The sequence below is a fragment of the Thermobia domestica genome, chromosome 16 (assembly GCF_964235325.1).
Source record: "Thermobia domestica chromosome 16, izTheDome1.hap1.1, whole genome shotgun sequence".
NCBI classification, from domain to species: Eukaryota; Metazoa; Arthropoda; class Insecta; order Zygentoma; family Lepismatidae; genus Thermobia; species Thermobia domestica.
In genome coordinates, this window is record NC_137469.1 from 30,123,629 (window position 1) to 30,142,982 (window position 19,354).

Genomic DNA, 19,354 nt, shown 5'->3' on the forward strand with positions numbered 1-19,354 from the left:
TTATCTTGATCAAGATAAAACAAACAAAAATTCTAGCAATTAGCGTAGCGACAATATGGTCTTTTGCCCATTTCTTGTTATATTAATTATATATATACAGTGCGTTCCACGAATAACACTAAGGTCCACCTCCTGAAGAAACCAAGGCAGATAGAAACATGAAACCTTTTGGAACCTTCAAGGGACATAAAAGCCAACATTATGCTGAGAAGGAGAATCCCCCACAAGGGGAGCTAAAGGGGATTACTGGGGGTAACTCAACAATTTTAAATAGCAACCCCCATCGTGTGGTACCTCGTTTGAAAGGTAATCACGAGTAAAGACCACTTGTGAAAATTGTAAGTCGCTAGCATGTCCATAGTCAACATGGCGGCCATCCGTAAAGGACGGTCGAAGTGCGTTCAACGAATAACACTAAAGCTCGTCTCCAGAAGAAACCAAGGCAGATAGAAACATGAAACCTTTTGGAACCTTCAAGGGACATAAAAGGCAACATTACGCTGAGAAGGAGAATCCTCCACAAGGGAAGCTAAAGGGGGTTACTGGGGGTAACTCAACAATTTTGAATATCAACCCCCATCGTGTGGTACCTCGTTTGAAAGGTAATCACGAGTAAAGACCACTTGTGAAAATTGTAAGTCGCTAGCATGTCCGTAGCCAACATGGCGGTCATCCGTAAAGGACGGTCGAAGTGCGTTCAACGAATAACACTAAAGCTCGTCTCCAGAAGAAACGAAGGGAGATAGAAACATGAAACCTTTTGGAACCTTCAAGGGACATAAAAGCCAACATTATGCTGAGAAGGAGAATCCCCCACAAGGGGAGCTAAAGGGGATTACTGGGGGTAACTCAAAAATTTTAAATAGCAACCCCCATCGTGTGGTACCTCGTTTGATAGGTAATCACGAGTAAAGACCACTTGTGAAAATTGTAAGTCGCTAGCATGTCCATAGCCAACATGGCGGCCATCCGTAAAGGACGGTCGAAGTGCGTTCAACGAAAAATACTAAAGCTCGTCTCCAGAAGAAACGAAGGCAGATAGAAACATGGAACCTTTTGGAACCTTCAAGGGACATAAAAGGCAACACTACGCTGAGAAGGAGAATCCTCCACAAGGGAAGCTAAAGGGGGTTACTGGGGGTAACTAAAAAAAAAATTTTTTTTGACTTTGTGGTGGACAAACACCGTGTGCGTGGGTTTTCTCGGGGTTCTCCCGTTTCCTCCCACTTTCTTCATTCCACCATTTCATTCATCTCTCATCATCACCGTCTCCTTTAGCCTCACCGGCATAATCGTGGGACGTAAAACTCAAAAATTTCATTTCATTTCATTTTCATTTCAAAAATTTTGAATATCAACCCCCATCGTGTTGTACCTCGTTTGAAAGGTAATCACGAGTAAAGACCACTTGTGAAAATTGTAAGTCGCTAGCATGTCCGTAGCCAACATGGCGGTCATCCGTAAAGGACGGTCGAAGTGCGTTCAACGAATAACACTAAAGGTCGTCTCCAGAAAAAACGAAGGCAGATAGAAACATGAAACCTTTTGGAACCTTCAAGGGACATAAAAGCCAACATTATGCTGAGAAGGAGAATCCCCCACAAGGGGGGCTAAAGGAGGTTACTGGGGGTAACTCAAAAATTTTAAATAGCAACCCCCATCGTGTGGTACCTCGTTTGAAAGGTAATCACGAGTAAAGACCACTTGTGAAAATTGTAAGTCGCTAGCATGTCCATAGCCAACATGGTTGCCATCCGTAAACTGTGATCGAAGAAACATTGCAAACCTGTAAGCAGAGAGTAACATAGTATGATTTGGAACATACCTCATTAATGCAGGAGATGCTCGAAGTGTGCACCGCCCACTTCCTGGCAGTAATGTAAACGTTGGACGAACTCCTCTCGAACACGGGTAAAAGTCATTACCGATATAGAATGACAGGCATCAACTATGCGTTGGCGCAACTCCGCAATGCTGTTCGGCTGCGTGCGGAACACTATAATCTTCAAATAACCCCAGAGAAAAAAGTCGGGTGGAGCAAGGTCTGGCGAACGGGCTGACCATTCAATGGTGCCGCGACGACCAATCCATCGTCGCGGAAACTCACTATCTAAATAGTCACGTACAAGGCGGTGAAAATGGGCAGGACAGCCGTCATGCTGAAAAACGGGCGGAATGTCTCCAAATTCTTGCGGATTCTTTTCCATTGCCTCGACAATCAACGGTGCAATAAAGTCTTGCAGCAGCGCCAGGTACTTCTCACCCGTTAATATTCCATTGATGAAGAGGGGCCCGATTATGTGATTACCTAAGATACACGCCCAGACATTCAGCGACTCTGGGTGTTGAGTGTTGCCTTCACGAAATACATGAGGGTTTGTGTCACACCAATATCGGCAGTTATGCCTGTTGACCTTGCCATTCAAGTAGAACGTACTCTCATCGCTGAAACACACGTTTGTCAACACAATGGTCCCACGTGCCAATGCCTCACACATCTGCTCACAAAACTCGATACGCATATCGGGATCATGTTCACTTAACTCCTGGACCATATGTAGTTTGTATGGATGGAAGGAATGTTTTTTTAAGATTCTGTATGTCGTTGTGCGTGACACACCACACGTTTGAGCCACAGTTGTTATGGACTGCTGAGGATGCACATTCAGCTCCGCCAACACTTGTATCTGTGTTTCTTCCGTAGCAACACTGGGGTTTCGAGGCTTTGGGGCATTGGTCACACTGCCTGTCGTAAAGAATTTGATTAATAAATGGCGTACAGAAGAAACACTAATTGGGTTGCGCACATTTTGTTCATTGAACAACCGTGCTGTTGCACTGTACGAACGATTCGTAGCACCAAAGAGTAACACAATTTCAATTCTCTGTTCAAGAGACCACATTATGTATGCAATGTAGGATGGTCAAACGCACCAGCACAAACACACGTCTACGTCCTTCAGATCTACTGCTCCGGGTTGTAATGTAGCGCACTGTTGGTTGGAAAAGCACATCTGATAGTGGTGCACGAGTAAACAGAGTAGCTTTGCTAAAGTACGTGTATCCAACACCAAAGCGCCACCACGGGCAACTCGTCGTCATGAACTACATCTCCTCGTTCGTGACAGTAGCAGTTCGACAGTAGCGCAACGGTAAAGTGTTGGTTCAGTACACGTGCGGTCCGGGGTTCGAGCCTCGGAGGGTTCAGATTTTTCAATAGTATTATGGTACTCTCTTTTCTATCGGTTTCAGTTGAATTTGCATGTTTTGTATTTGAAATACTATTATAGTGTTAGTTGTGTGGTATGTGTATTGTGCATTCGTTCCGAACTAGACCTACGTTAGACTTTAGAGTTTGTTGTGGACCCGGTCTGGTCTCTATACGCGATTACTTTTCCAGCGAGGTACCACACGATGGGGTTGCTATTCAAAATTTTTGAGTTACCCCCAGTAACCTCCTTTAGCCCCCCTTGTGGGGGATTCTCCTTCTCAGCATAATGTTGGCTTTTATGTCCCTTGAAGGTTCCAAAAGGTTTCATGTTTCTGTCTGCCTTCGTTTCTTCTGGAGATGACCTTTAGTGTTATTCGTTGAACGCACTTCGACCGTCCTTTACGGATGGCCGCCACGTTGGCTACGGACATGCTAGCGACTTACAATTTTCACAAGTGGTCTTTACTCGTGATTACCTATCAAACGAGGTACCACACGATGGGGGTTGCTATTTAAAATTGTTGAGTTACCCCCAGTAATCCCCTTTAGCTCCCCTTGTGGGAATTCTCCTTCTCAGCATAATGTTGGCTTTTATGTCCCTTGAAGGTTCCAAAAGGTTTCATGTTTCTATCTGCCTTGGTTTCTTCAGGAGGTGGACCTTAGTGTTATTCGTGGAACGCACTGTATATATATATATATATATATTATTTTAACGATATTAGAAACCTGCATCATTTTTATTTTTTAGCCCATTGATTTATATGGGAAGTTATTTATCTGTTTTCTTCAAAATGAACTGGACATTTCAGTGGTTTGACTTTACTGTTTTCTTTTAAAATAAATTTACATTATGTACAGGATGTCCTCCCAAAATACACTCATTCATAATTAAGGTTCTTATGTTTTATTGTCCACTGGGGGAGGTCCGGGGAACGGGCAAGGAATTTCATAGTACCCCTTCGACCAATCCATCTTTGCGGAAGTGTGGCATCGAGATAGTCCCTTGCATCATGTTCGAAATGAGGAGGAACTCCATCTTGATTGAAGTAACGAGTGAGCACATTTTTTAGAGAAACCCTGCATAAATTTAACATCACTTTAATTAAATTTAATTATTAAATATTAAAATTACATATCACAAAATTTGGTCTTCACAAAATAAAGATCATTTAAGTCGATTTGAAAAAGGAATCGGTAAAATCATACTAAAATTTCAAGGAAAATAGAGGAAAATATCCTCGTATTAATCAATGGTCTGAAAGGAAACTAAAAAGCGCACGTATCCATTATCGTTAATTAAACCCTTTTAAGACATATGTATATATATGTACCATGGGTAGATCTTTGGAATTTGCTTTATAAATCTTTAGTAAAGCTTTTCACACTACGTTTTTTGCATTCGTTCAAGCGTGGAAGCATCAAAGAACATGCTTCATGGCATTTTGCAGTCACGCATGCGATACCTGGGAGCAGTGACGTCACAAAGTTTGACTAAAGAAAAAAGGAGGGTAAATTTTAGAGTTGTATTCAAAAACTTCCTGACATATCCCTATTTATTCTAGGATCATGGTTTGACCCAAATTTTGTTCGAAATGAAGCAGTGTTTCCAATTGTACCAGTCACGTGTCCCTATTATGTATCAGAGGTAAGAAATGCTGCCCAAAGTGAGAAAGTGGATTATTTCAGGAAAAATCTCATTTTCGGGAATTTCTCTCCTCAGGTACATGAGACCAACATCGGAGTGATACTGTTATAAAGGATGCTTCATTCCAAAGAGAACGAGATACGATTCATGGTCCTACGATGAATAGTCTTGGTGCTAAAGCTGCTTGGATAAAAATTTACTGAAAGTATGTTATCCAAAAATGGTTAGGAAAAATTGGTAAATCGGCTAGAGCATCAAAACTATTTCTCCTAGGACCATTCTTCGTAACTCATCTCTTTACAATAAAGCAAACCTTTTTCGTACAATTCACACGTTTGTGTCATGTACCTGAGGAGGGAAATTCGCGACAAAGGGGGTTTTACTTTTAAAAAATTATCTTTTTCTCAATTTTGGCGGGAATTTCTCACCTTAGGTACATAATAGGAAAAATTTAGTGGTACAGTTAGAAACACTGATTCATTTCGAATAAAGTAAGGGTCGAAACATGATCCTAGAGTAAATACTTTTGATGCAATACCTCATTAAGTGAAAGTCTAGAAATTACCTTTAAAAATATCCTAAAAGGGTTAAATATAAATTTGCTGTAAAAATGAAATCCTTGATAATTGAAGTGTATTTTTTTTACTTTAAAATTAATCTGCAATTAAAGAATATTCGTTTTTTGTTTAAAAATTAAATGTCTTGAAAAAAGAAAACAAATTTTGGTCACGTAAGAAGATATACAATAATACCTAGGTAATAATAATGTACTGAATTTTGACATCTTATTTTCAGAGTATTGCCAACATATTGGGAGTAGCTGGCACAGATGTTCCTGTTCAAGATATTGTTAAACTTACTTCTCCCTATAAGGTTAGTCTTCAGTCAAATTTATTTAATATTTTTCTAATGGACTTTTATTATAAGGAGTATGTTTGTAAGGATAGAGTTGAAGGTGAACACAAACTCTTTATAAGGAGTATGTTTGTAAGGATAGAGTTGAAGGTGAACACAAACTCTTTATAAGGAGTATGTTTGTAAGGATAGAGTTGAAGGTGAACACAAACTCTTTATAAGGAGTATGTTTGTAAGGATAGAGTTGAAGGTGAACACAAACTCTTTATAAGGAGTATGTTTGTAAGGATAGAGTTGAAGGTGAACACAAACTCTTTATAAGGAGTATGTTTGTAAGGATAGAGTTGAAGGTGAACACAAACTCTTTATAAGGAGTATGTTTGTAAGGATAGAGTTGAAGGTGAACACAAACTCTTTATAAGGAGTATGTTTGTAAGGATAGAGTTGAAGGTGAACACAAACTCTTTATAAGGAGTATGTTTGTAAGGATAGAGTTGAAGGTGAACACAAACTCTTTATAAGGAGTATGTTTGTAAGGATAGAGTTGAAGGTGAACACAAACTCTTTATAAGGAGTATGTTTGTAAGGATAGAGTTGAAGGTGAACACAAACTCTTTATAAGGAGTATGTTTGTAAGGATAGAGTTGAAGGTGAACACAAACTCTTTATAAGGAGTATGTTTGTAAGGATAGAGTTGAAGGTGAACACAAACTCTTTATCACGATACTCTATAAAGTTGTGAGCTCGTCGAAACATTGACGTTCGATAACATGTACAATAAGGTAATAAAATTATATTATCATGAATGGCGAAGAGTGGATCTGAAATATGAGGGGAAAAAATGCTTTTAGATTTTTGTTCCGTTTTCTGACTAACATATCTTAAATTATTATTCTTACCGAAATGTTAAGAATCTAAAAGATCACATACCAGCATATCTCTCTTGAAACAGACGTGAAAATACATTTCTGTTTTTACACTCTAATATTTCGTTAAGTTAAACTCCAGCGTCTGCGAGATTTGAAATAAGGGAAGTTCCGTATTTGTACCCTATGTAAGACGCAAACCATTTTCTCCATTCAACTTTGAGAAAAACATTTTCATTGCTTATTATAAGATTTTTTTTAATATAAGCTGATTGTTAAGTAAAGAATATATGTATAGTTACAAATACTTAACTAAATGTAGAATTGCACGTTCGTCTGGAATATCTATAGGCGCATGCACGACCCTTCCCCCCTCCCCCCCAAAAAAAGCATAAACACTAAAACGATAAACAGCTATTTTATCCGAACTTCATTTTCCGAGTCACTCAACTGATTATTACTAAAATACTGCTGTGTACCGTAAGAAAGCAAAAAAGACACTAAACAACACATAATTATCACGAGATCTGATTGAAATAGAAATAATAAAAATCTCTGTATCGGCGTATAGAACGCACCCCATTCTTGTCGACGTATTCTCAAAGAAAAAGTTACCCTTTTATATCGGTTGCCAAACGTCCGTATTTTGTACGGACAGTTTGTATGTTAAGACTTATTTGTATCGTACTCTTAAAAGCAACACTAAAAACAAAATGTCCGTGTTTTAGTGTTGGATTTAAAAAAAAAGATTTATTAGTTACTATTTCTTTACCATTGCACTGATTACACGCTCATCAAGGAAAATAGCGTGATTTTTGTGCTCTTTTATTTTAAGAGTACGTGAAAGATTACAAAACAGACTGTGGGCTCTGTGACAGAATCGCGGCCTGATGGGTGAGTTCGAACGGCAGAAAATTGTAAGCGAGGAGAAAGTCTCTTAGCGAAGCTCGAAATAAGTTATTTCGATCCTCGGACAATAACCGTTTCCTTGGAAAGTATATCACAGATATAGACTTAAGGGACCTTATGCAGAGTCGTTCTGAAGTGTGATTAGTGCCATACTAAAGAGTTCGACTAACATATGTTTCATGCAGTAGCCAGGCCTTTAGTATATCACTAATCAAACTTTAAACGACTCTGCATAAGGTGGAAGGCCTCTTAACATATTTGAAAACATAATATATAACGAACCAAAAATCATTCAAATTTACAAATAAATAAATAAATAAAATCAGTGCTACGAGTGCTCAAATAACATTTCGTAAACAAATCAATCTGACTGTTTTAACCATCAGGATTCTAATTTTATGACAGTAGAGTTCACACTCCAATGTCATTCTTGTTATGCGTGACCTGATTTCAGAAATTTATTCTGTGAACTTTTATAAACATATGTTATTGCGCTTCGAAAGATGTGCTTTAGAAGTTTAGTTTCCACGCAGTGTTTCCACTTTCTACCGCTAAGAGTCAGCAGCAAGCATGAAATGAATTGTTGATATTGGCCGCAACATGCTACAACAGGTTTGGCAGGAGATAGAATATCGGCTTGATGTTTGCCATGTTACGCGAGGTGCTCATATAGAACACTTATGCTACAGAAGGTTTGGCAGGAGATAGAATATCGGCTTGATGTCTGTCATGTTACGCGAGGTGCTCATATAGAACACTTATGCTACAGAAGGTTTGGCAGGGGATAGAATATCGGCTTGACGTGTGCCATGTTACGCGAGGTGCTCATATAGAACACTTATGCTACAGAAGATTTTGCAGGAGATAGAATATCGGCTTGATGTCTGCCATGTTACGCGAGGTGCTCATATAGAACACTTATGCTACAGAAGGTTTTGCAGGAGATAGAATATCGGCTTGACGTGTGCCATGTTACGCGAGGTACTCATATAGAACACTTATGCTACAAAAGGTTTTGCAGGAGATAGAATATCGGCTTGACGTGTGCCATGTTACGCGAGGTGCTCATATAGAACACTTATGCTACAAAAGGTTTTGCAGGAGATAGAATATCGGCTTGACGTGTGCCATGTTACGCGAGGTACTCATATAGAACACTTATGCTACAAAAGGTTTTGCAGGAGATAGAATATCGGCTTGACGTGTGCCATGTTACGCGAGGTACTCATATAGAACACTTATGCTACAAAAGGTTTTGCAGGAGATAGAATATCGGCTTGACGTGTGCCATGTTACGCGAGGTGCTCATATAGAACACTTATGCTACAAAAGGTTTTGCAGGAGATAGAATATCGGCTTGACGTGTGCCATGTTACGCGAGGTACTCATATAGAACACTTATGCTACAAAAGGTTTTGCAGGAGATAGAATATCGGCTTGACGTGTGCCATGTTACGCGAGGTGCTCATATAGAACACTTATGCTACAAAAGGTTTTGCAGGAGATAGAATATCGGCTTGACGTGTGCCATGTTACGCGAGGTACTCATATAGAACACTTATGCTACAAAAGGTTTTGCAGGAGATAGAATATCGGCTTGACGTGTGCCATGTTACGCGAGGTACTCATATAGAACACTTATGCTACAAAAGGTTTTGCAGGAGATAGAATATCGGCTTGACGTGTGCCGTGTTACGCGAGATGCTCATATAGAACACTTATGCTGCAAAAGGTTTGGCAGGAGATAGACTATCGACTTGATGTGTGCCGTGTTACGCGAGGTGCTCATATAGAACACTTATGCTACAGGTTTTGCAGGAGATAGATTATCGGCTTGATGTGTGCCGTGTTACGCGAGGTGCTAACATAAAACATTTGTGATATCTTTGAAGAAAACTTTGACAGTTTATCTTTCTTAGCACACTTCTCACTATAACATATATTTATTAGATTATACAGAATAAATTTCTGAAATCGAGTCCATCATTTTGACTTGCCCTGTACTTGGTACCAGACAGCCTTTGTCATTATAATGAAAGAATTCTAGACTTATAACTGTTTCCACAAAAGCCTTCTTGCCTATTCCCAGACAAAATAAAGTTTTATATAATTGATGTTATCTATTCTGCACTATATATGCATTTACTTACGATATATATATATATTTATATATATATATATATATATATATATATATATATATATATATATATATATATATATATATATAATATATATTTAAAAAAAAGTTGATTCTATGTTAATTCTACTTTAAAATATTGCAGCTTGGAGTGAATGGGTACGCTTTCATCGTAACGAATAATGGTTATGTACTAATTCATCCAGATCTGAGACCCGTTGTAAGTATATTACCTTTACTTGATTCTTATAATAAATACACTATGTACATAGTTGAACAGTTAAATATAGTTGCATAGTTTGTTTCTTCAAAAAGATATTTGCTAAACAACATTTGTTGCGAAAGAAGAAAATTAATAACATAAAAATGAAATATATTGTCGGATATTCCCTAAATCATGGCATGTCTCAGGGAAATATTTTAGCACTATTGCTGAAATAATTCTTTGATATAAATCACACAAGTGCCAGCGTTGTTTACGCCATAATCCTGTGTTATTTCTTCCTAACTGACGAACATTTGTGTTGAGTCAGAGATTACACAAACAAATTTTCTTCTTTTTTAAATACAGTTTCAGAATCCGGAAATATTTTAGTTTTCCGTGTTTGTGAATCTCTTTCTCATAAAGAAGTGGGCTCTCTTGTAACTATGTCGACTTTTTGTCTTTCTCAAAAGTGAGAACAAAGAACATTCGAGATCATGTTCTGATCATAATTATATTGCCATTCAATCATACAATCATGCTGACATTCATTTGTAAACTTGGTCATTCACTGGATTATATTTGATTGATTTTTAGTTTAACACCCCTTTCAGCAGCAACACTATATGAGACGTGGATCTACAGCTTAATGTGGAATCCGGACTATATGAGCTCCCACCGGGAATCGAACCCAGGTCTTCCACGCCAGAGGCGTGTACACTAACCGCTTAGCCACGAGAAAGCTCGGGGTTATATTTGAGTCTCGCAACAGCTCGTTTTCATCTTGGCAGAGTCCAGCAAGGTGACTATCGTTATAGAGGTATATTTATATGTCTCTACCTTGTCGCTCACTTACAAAGATCTTGCAGATTGATTTAGTAAATATAATATTTAACAACATGATTCTTTTAATCCACTACATGTATACGCTCCACCCAGTGGCGTATTTAGGAGAGGATTCCGGGCTTAAGCCCCCAAAATCTTACTTACTATAGTAAAGTATATGAAATATCTTGCAGAAGTTTCACATTTTCAGGCAAAGCCTCCCCCCGAAAGTTAACAAAGTCCCCCCCCCCGAAGCAAAATCGTAAATACGCCACTGGCTTCACCATAAATTAGCGTACTATTTACTACTGTGAGTTACGTATGTCTAGAACAAACATTAGGCTTTTAGTTTACAATAATATTTTTAAGCCTCATAGCAAAACTAATATTTTTAAATGTCTTCAAAGTTAGAATTATATTGTCAATTTTAAGTCACAAAAAGAAAACTTCAAATTCAGATAAAATAACGCCAAATATATACTGTATGAAAACAAAAGAAGGAAAAAGGCGAAACTTGCATGAAGTAACTATAAGAAAGGGGACATTTTGCACGTATTAAATAATAAACATCCAACAAACAGTGTTGCCAACCCAATATAAAGATTTTTTTTCTAATGGCTCTACGTCAGATTATTGCATATTTTGAACCAACATGTCAAACGAAAACTTAAAATACTACATTTATTATGAATTTGGAATATGGTGACATGATTTAATCAAATAAACATACCAAAGACAAGCTGAAAGAATTCAAAGTAAATTTCTTCAAATAGATTATAATTAAAAAAAGAAAAAAACAGAATTATAATGATTCTCATAACTATCTCTGAGATTAAATTAACATTATATATGTAATTTTTTCAATATTTCGTCTAAAAATTGACAGCCTTGATAACGAGGATAGGATACGATAGTGCTTATTACTAGATGTAGGAAGAGAAGTGGCCATGGAGATTCTTAAACTGGCTTGCAGCAATTATTGTAATCTAAGTGGGTACTGTTTCATAAAATTGATTGTTAAGTATTCAGTGTTTCCAATTGTGCTTATTTTTATTGCATTTATTAAACGAAAACCACATTTTTTTGGAGTTGCGTTCCTCTGGTTCTCACGCGACGAAATGATACTTTTAATTCATATTGCATGCTCCTAGGCAACGAAGTAAATATTTCTATTTTATTCAAAGTGTTTCCAAGTTAAACATGTTCAAATTATAACTTCTGATTCGAATTCGAAAATCTTAAAATGACTTTACTATGAAGGTAGAAGTGGTAGAAGTAGCAGCACTTTTAAATTTGTCTTTCCCGAAGTTCACAAGTAAAATAATGTTATTAAATATAAGATTGGTTACTTTCCAATATATTGTCCCGTGGGGAAAACTAAATACTCTCCAAAAGTATCAGAACAAACTAATTCCGTCTTCAGTAGTAAGATAACAAGGATAAAAATGAATGAAAGAAATATGGTAACTTAAAAGTAATACATACCACCAAATAACACAAGAGATGGGTACTGAAATGACGAGTAGAGCAAAGTGGAAGAAAGGAAGAAAGAGTTGAGTTAGAAGAAGAGCGATGTTTATGATACGTCTTTGTTGCCAGATCAAAAGTACACATCAAAGATAGGTAACCAGATTTTATCAATGTTACCAGAATCCAGATTTAAAGCTGATTTATATTTATGAATAAAGAATGATTCTTTAATCTCCCGTTATTGTTTCGTTTTTTTCGGAACCTATTACATTAACCTGTTTTATATTATGTGTGTGTTGTTTCAGGTGAAGTGACTATCCCGACATGACGTTCTCGACTCTTCTCGTGACGTTTTCGACTGTGTAATGCGTTCTTTAATTCGGATGTTAATAATGCGTTTGGTTTGACCTATACGAAGGGCACTAGGAAAGTTTTGCAATAGAACGAAACGGATCATCACACGAGTTTGCAACTTAGCGCGTGTTTAGACATGCCCAAACTTGCACTGTAGAAGCTTTAGTCATTCTTTCCGTATCAGTTGATTTTCAGCTGTGTTAGTGAAAAGAAGTGGAGATGTCCTCGTGATCAAAAACTCCTGGGTAATTTTGCGCTACAATTTTGCACGTGGTTTAAATGTTGATCAGTGTTTAGAGGAAATAACTCCTGTGCTTGGAGAGGATTGTCCTTATCATAAACGATATTTAGGGGATGCCGAGAGTTTTAAAGGAAATTTCAGCCTCGAGGACGCTCTAAGGTCAGGTCGACCATCTTCATCTGTGACTGAACAAAACATTGCTGCAGTAATGAAAATGCTTAAGACAGATAGACGGGTTACATACCATCACATAGAGGTATGCTTGGGCATTAATGCAGCAGCAATTCGTGCTGTTCTCCGCGATCACCTTCGAGTTAGAAAGCGTTGTATCCTTTGGGTGCCACATGACTTGAGCGACGAGCACATGGCACATGTGTTTCATGGTTCCGTAAAATGTTGAAAATATTTAGAAATGGAAAATCTTCCTCTGTGGAAAGTATAGTGACAGGTGATGAAACTTGGCTCTATTACTATGACGTACTGACCAAGGCTCAAAACAAAGTGAGGGTGTTCGAAGATGAGGAGACCCCAGTGACTGTTCGAAAGTCCACATCAGTGAAGAAGAGATTGGCGGCGGTATATTTTAGTGTGCGAGGAATTGTCGAGCGAGTTGTCTTAGAAACACAGAAGACAGTCACAGGAAAGTGGTATACCGAAGAATGTTTGCCTAAATTCTTACAGCTCTCAAACAGTTGCGCCCAAACTCAAGAATGGACACATGTTTCTTCACCACAAAAACGCTCCCGTATCGTACAAAAGTTTGCTCAGAGTATTTGGCCAGCACTGGACTAAAACTGTTAGAACACTCTCCGTACAGTCGAGATCTCGTTCTCTGTGACCTCGCGTTGTTCTCCCATGTGAAGACCAGATTGAAAGAAAGGCGTTCTACAACGCCCTACTAAAGGCTTGGGACGATGAGCGTGCACAGATCTCTGCCGAAAGATGGCAGAGTTTCTTCGACGACTGGTTTCGAAGAATGGAAAAATGTGTAATGTGTGGTGGAAAATATTTTGAAAAAGTATAAGACATAAGGACGTATTGTATATGAAAAGTCACATTCAGACTGAGCACGATAAATATCTGACTTATTTAGTGGATCAACAAAATAACTTTTAAAGCCAGTGAGATGCTTTTCTAACCTTTTCGAGGCAATACTGGAAGTAGATATATTATGCTTGGCAAAGAATACATTGAATTTTTGTCGATAATTCTGGAAAGTAAGGAATTCCTACCCAAGTTTTTGCTTCTTTTGGAATTACTTTTTCAGGGGTTTGCATTGATCTACGTGTCTGATTAAACCATTTTTGTAAGGTACGCAACTTATAACAGTTCTTTTGTCTTATTTCATATAAAAACTGTATTTCATCATTGAAATCACTTGGACAACCACAAATTAATAATGCCGTACAAAAGAAATTTTTCCAAATATTGGCCTTGTACAACAGTGGTGGATAGAGTGGGTTTTCTATATAATTTTGTTACAAATTTATTGTTTGATCGGGTAATCAGTAAATCTGAAAAAGGAAGACAGTTGTCAGATTCATGCTTGAGAGCGAACTTCGGCCTACGTTTAGAGAATATTTAGTTTTCACAGGAGGATATATTGGTAACTTTTTTTTAAAAATGAATCATCCTCTTATTTAAAATATTCTTATGTCTAGCAGGCATTTAATGATTAATATATATTGTATTGTTTTCAAGAATATTGTATCCAATTTGTGTTTTATGTCAATTCAATTGAAAATTATATCTGTCGTTGATATATGAGTAACTTGATATAAATACAAAATGAAACTTCTTTTAAGGGAGCAGATTACTAAATATTTTTCAAAAGCTAACAATTTTTCTTTTGCCTGTTTTTAGTAAGTGAAAAGATAATGAAAGGTAACTTACCACAATAATAGATAATGTTACTCTACACCTGAAAATACGAATCGGAAGAATAACCAGTGTTACCATCCATAGAAAGTACAGTGTGGCCAAAATTTGAATTACCCAAAAAAATCTTGGTTAAGTCAGAGACTAGAAAAATAAACTCAACGGTAATTGATGACTTATCATGATATCTGTGTTCCTTGTTAACTACTTTTTAAATAATAATTATATTTATTTTGTAATAACTCACATAAGTTTTTACAAAATAAATAAGTTATTAGAAAATAAATATAAATAAAATTTAAAAAGTAGTTAACAAGGAACACAGATATTATTATAAGTCATCAATTACCGTTGAGTTTATTTTTCTAGTCTCTGACTTAACCAAGATTTTTGGGTAATTCAATTTTGGTCACACTGTCATTTCTATGGATGGCAACACTGATTATTCTTCCGATTCGTATTTTCAGGTGTAGAATAACATTATCTATTATTGTGGTAAGTTACCTTTCATTATCTCTTTTCACTTACGAAAAACAAGCAAAAGAAAAATTGTTAGCTTTTGAAAAATATTTAGTAGTCTGCCCCCTTAACAAAATACAGAATAAAACATTGTTAATATTATTTCTGTTATTTTCCAGTTTGAAGGTACACTGAAACCCAATTTCAACAGTATTGATCTGACCGAAGTAGAACTAGTTGATGATGGTGCAGGACCACGAGACTTAAATGATACACTTTTAAAGGTAATGGCTTTAAAGAGTAAGTTATTTTCTTTTTCATATAATTACAAAATGGTGTTTATCAAAGAAATGGTGATCGGGTAGAAGAGAATATTCAAAGAATTCAGTGAAGAGCATTTTTCATTTTTTTGTTTTTAAATTTAAATTTATGTTGAAAATTAGGAGGTTGCTTTTACAAAGAAACAGAGATATTGAAAATTACTTTTTTTGAAACAAAAGTTCTAACCAAAATACGTAAATATATTAAAAATTACCATAATATTTGAATAACATTCTACCAAGTGAGGGAATTCGTAAATGCTTCTTCGATTCTTTGTATCAGTACTTCATGATTACCTCACTTGGAAAAATATCATTCAAATGTTATTCAGACGTTATAAGTTTCGGTTGTATAAGTATATATTGAACATTAGAATCTTGTGTTTTCATGTATAGTCTATAATTTAAATATCTTGATTGTTTTGTCTGCTCCATATATATTCATACACATAGCTTCATATAGTTTCTCTGGTAAGCGTGATTTTGTGCCTTTGAAATAACCCTCTTCAAGAGAAATATATTGTGATATTTGAAGTATATTATTCTTAGCACTTTCTTCTGTAATTTGGGGAATTCAGTTCAGTTGAGGTTAGATTATTATCATTTTTGTCTTAGGTAACAGTTCAGGAGACCAAATACATATATAAGGTACACTAGAAGTATCGATTCTATTAACAAACATACGAATTAAAAAGAACATACAGTTTTTGCTATATATGGACAAAAATAAAAATAAAGATGTAAAGATATGTAAAAAATAAATAAATAAACAGTTTTAAAAATTATTTTCTAGAGTTGCAGAAATTCAAGATCTATTTACAAAAGAAAGTATTACATACTTCAATCTCTTCATGTTACCACCATTCTTTAGATATTGTGATTAAGTAATTGTGCAATTTGTTTTATTTTGTTATATTTTCAAATGTAGTTTTGTTGTGTAACGCATACCTTCGAATCATGTGAACCATGAACTATATAATTGCTTCTAGCACACATACAGTTTTTTCATCCTTTAATAATTGTTATCATACAACTATGTCCTTTTAATTCCCTAAGTCCTCTAACCTCAAAAATAATCTTCCATAATTCAATCTGTTTGTACAGAATTATCCGTTGCAACGCTCAGAAATTAAGCACTTTACGTAATACCTAAACGTTTTCTACTTAAGTCAATCCTAACATTAATCATCAATTTTATCTTTTTTTCAGTTGAGAGAAGAGATGTTAAATCAAGCTGGTGGAGCCGAAACTTTAGATGTTAAATACCATTATGATGATATGGTATGCACTACATATTTCAACTAACCTGTATATTAAGTTTGTAGAATACACTAATGATAGTAAAAACGGTAATTGACTAAACTTACCTCAAAACCAAGGTATATAAAATAACAGATAGCCCCAGTTCGCTTTTAGCGTTCTGATTAACTCCCTGTCCATGACGTCATGTGGAGAGACTTTTGTCCATCTTGAAACAGTATACCAACTAGTGTAATTGCGTGTGCAGTACCGGTATTTCACTTGTTCTCTTGAATGATACCTCGCGGTACCGAAGCCTGTTATAAAATAGAGGATCTGCCCATATGCATCTTCATCCTATTAACTGAATGAAGCCAATAAACAACCTAGCATTGGCGCGTCTGATTGGCTACTCTCGTTTCCGCCATACATGTTGGCTCAAATAAATTACGATCTTCATATGTAGACATGTAGTATGTCTGTCGTTTATTTTTATTTAAGTAGTTGTTTCAGATTTATATTATACATTATACAATGATTACATGCTGTACGTATGGGTGTACAAATAGAAGTGAGAAGAAATTATCCGTAATAACCTTTCACAGGTAAGAAAATCATCAATCATGGGATACGTATAGCTTCACGATTTTGTGGTATGGGCAGATCCTCTATTTTATAACATCCTTGGCGATACCTCGACGTGACGTCACCGACTGCAAAGTATCCTGGGAAAATGAGAGCAGAAAGGCTAAATCGAGAGTACCCTGCCTCAAAACTGCTTTAGAATTAAAAATAATCTGTTCGGAAAGAAAAAAATATTTGACTTTATCTTCCTTCTTGACGTTAAATAAATATTAATAGAATCTTTCTTTAAATTAACCCAGTGGTCGTAGTGAGATGGTATGCGGTGGTATGCCATACCGCCTCTGGTTTTTCAGTAATGACGACATATACCACCTCTGGTTTTTCTGTAATCAAGACAATATTTAAATAGCAGGTATGTTGAGTCAAAATCATAATAAAACATACCGCCTCTGCTTTTTTTCCACTTCGAACACTGAATTAACCTCAATTAAATATGAGGTATTCAGAGTAGTAAACACGAACTCAACAAGGGCTTGTTTCCTGAAAATGCACTCTGAACGGTCAAAATAATCTTTCATTCATTTTAAAATTATATTTTCTATAGGAAATACAATTTTTTCCCCATAAACTATACATATAAGCACAAGAAATGACTGCCACACAGCAGTTTGGTATTACTTCTCAGGCACCTTGCATGCAATTTCCAAGCGATCAGATTGCATGCAACTTTCGTTGAGTTCGTCTTACTGTCCTGAACACCTCAAATGATTGACCAAAATCAGTTAGTTTCTTTTAATTTGGGGAAGCATAATGTTAGTGTATTCATTAATAAGTACTTTTTTTTTTCATTGATGTGGTTCCAAATTATTGTATAATAAGTTACTTGTATCCAGTATATTTTTTGACTATATTTAGTCGTTAGAACCGGTTGTTAAAACATTTCGAGTTTACAGAACCGTTTGTTATACCCAGACATAATAGTAAATTTTACCCAGTTATTCTCAAGAACAGTAAATTTTAGTTTAACTATCTTTGTTTTTAGAAATTCTTACAACTACAGGGTTAAACATATGATCTCTCAGAACAGGATATGAGTGTTTATTTATTATTCTCAAATGCTCAGATATCAAGAATGAGAACTGGGATCACATCAGTGTAGTAGTGAGGGATACCATTATCAAGAATTGTCGATCCATTGCTGGATTAAGGTCTTTCCAATACTTTTTGACAAGCATGTATCTTGGATAATTCGTTTCCAAGATAATTGCAGTGCCACCTAACTTCGTCACACTATCTTGTATTAGGATGCTGTGTAGATATCTACTTGTCACTTGTGGTATCCAGTAAAAGATTTGCTTTTGTCTTCCTTATTGGTTTGTTTCCATATCTATATCTACCTACCTATTCATCTACTATCTTTCTGTCTTTCCCTCTCTCTCTCTCTCTCTCTATGTATATATATAGAACCAGTTGTTAAGAAATTAGAGTAACACCACATGACGAGTAACATGGTCATAGATGCCGAAAGCCCAGAAATATAATTCCTAATCCTAATCCTGACCTATCGTCAAAACAAAATACACAGGATACAGGTAACTAGTTGGCTATACAATTGAGTTGTGATTCAAAGTAACTTCTTTGCTAAATATGAAAAAAACAAAAGGAATTCTATTGGAGTTTCACAAGACTATTATAATAAGCAACTATTCTCTATTGAATTTGCAAATATCATTTGTACTGATAATAATTTAAAACTTACAATTATTATTATTATTATTATTATTATTATTATTATTATTATTATTATTATCATTATTATTATTATTATTATTATTATTATTATTATTATTATTATTATTATTATTATTATTATTATTATTATTATTATTATTATTTTAGAAATTGAAATGATCTTATTCAATTCGATTAGATTGAATATGCAGACTAGATTAAGCTGTAGCCTAATGTAACATTAACTTATGCTATCTTTCAATATTTGTATACGTAACTTATACTAACACAGGTTAGGTATTATAATATTGTTATTTATGTTGAATAGTTATTATGAATAGTTATATGAATATTATTAGGAATAGTTATTATGAATAGTCTGAATAGTTATTTATGTTGCCGTGGGACGTAAAACTCAAAATTT

At 35.7% G+C, this 19,354-nt stretch overlaps 1 protein-coding gene across 2 annotated transcripts in view; it reads left to right on the top strand.

Annotated features, from left to right (window-relative positions):
* LOC145672965 (voltage-dependent calcium channel subunit alpha-2/delta-3-like) overlaps positions 1-19,354 on the top strand; it is a 166,409-nt gene that overhangs the window by 92,252 nt on the left and 54,803 nt on the right. For both annotated transcript variants that reach the window (XM_081742231.1, XM_081742232.1), the window contains exons 12-15: positions 5,652-5,729; positions 9,772-9,846; positions 15,235-15,339; positions 16,585-16,656. In XM_081742231.1, coding sequence (XP_081598357.1) covers positions 5,652-5,729; positions 9,772-9,846; positions 15,235-15,339; positions 16,585-16,656 — 330 coding nt within the window. The remainder of the gene's footprint in view (positions 1-5,651; positions 5,730-9,771; positions 9,847-15,234; positions 15,340-16,584; positions 16,657-19,354) is intronic.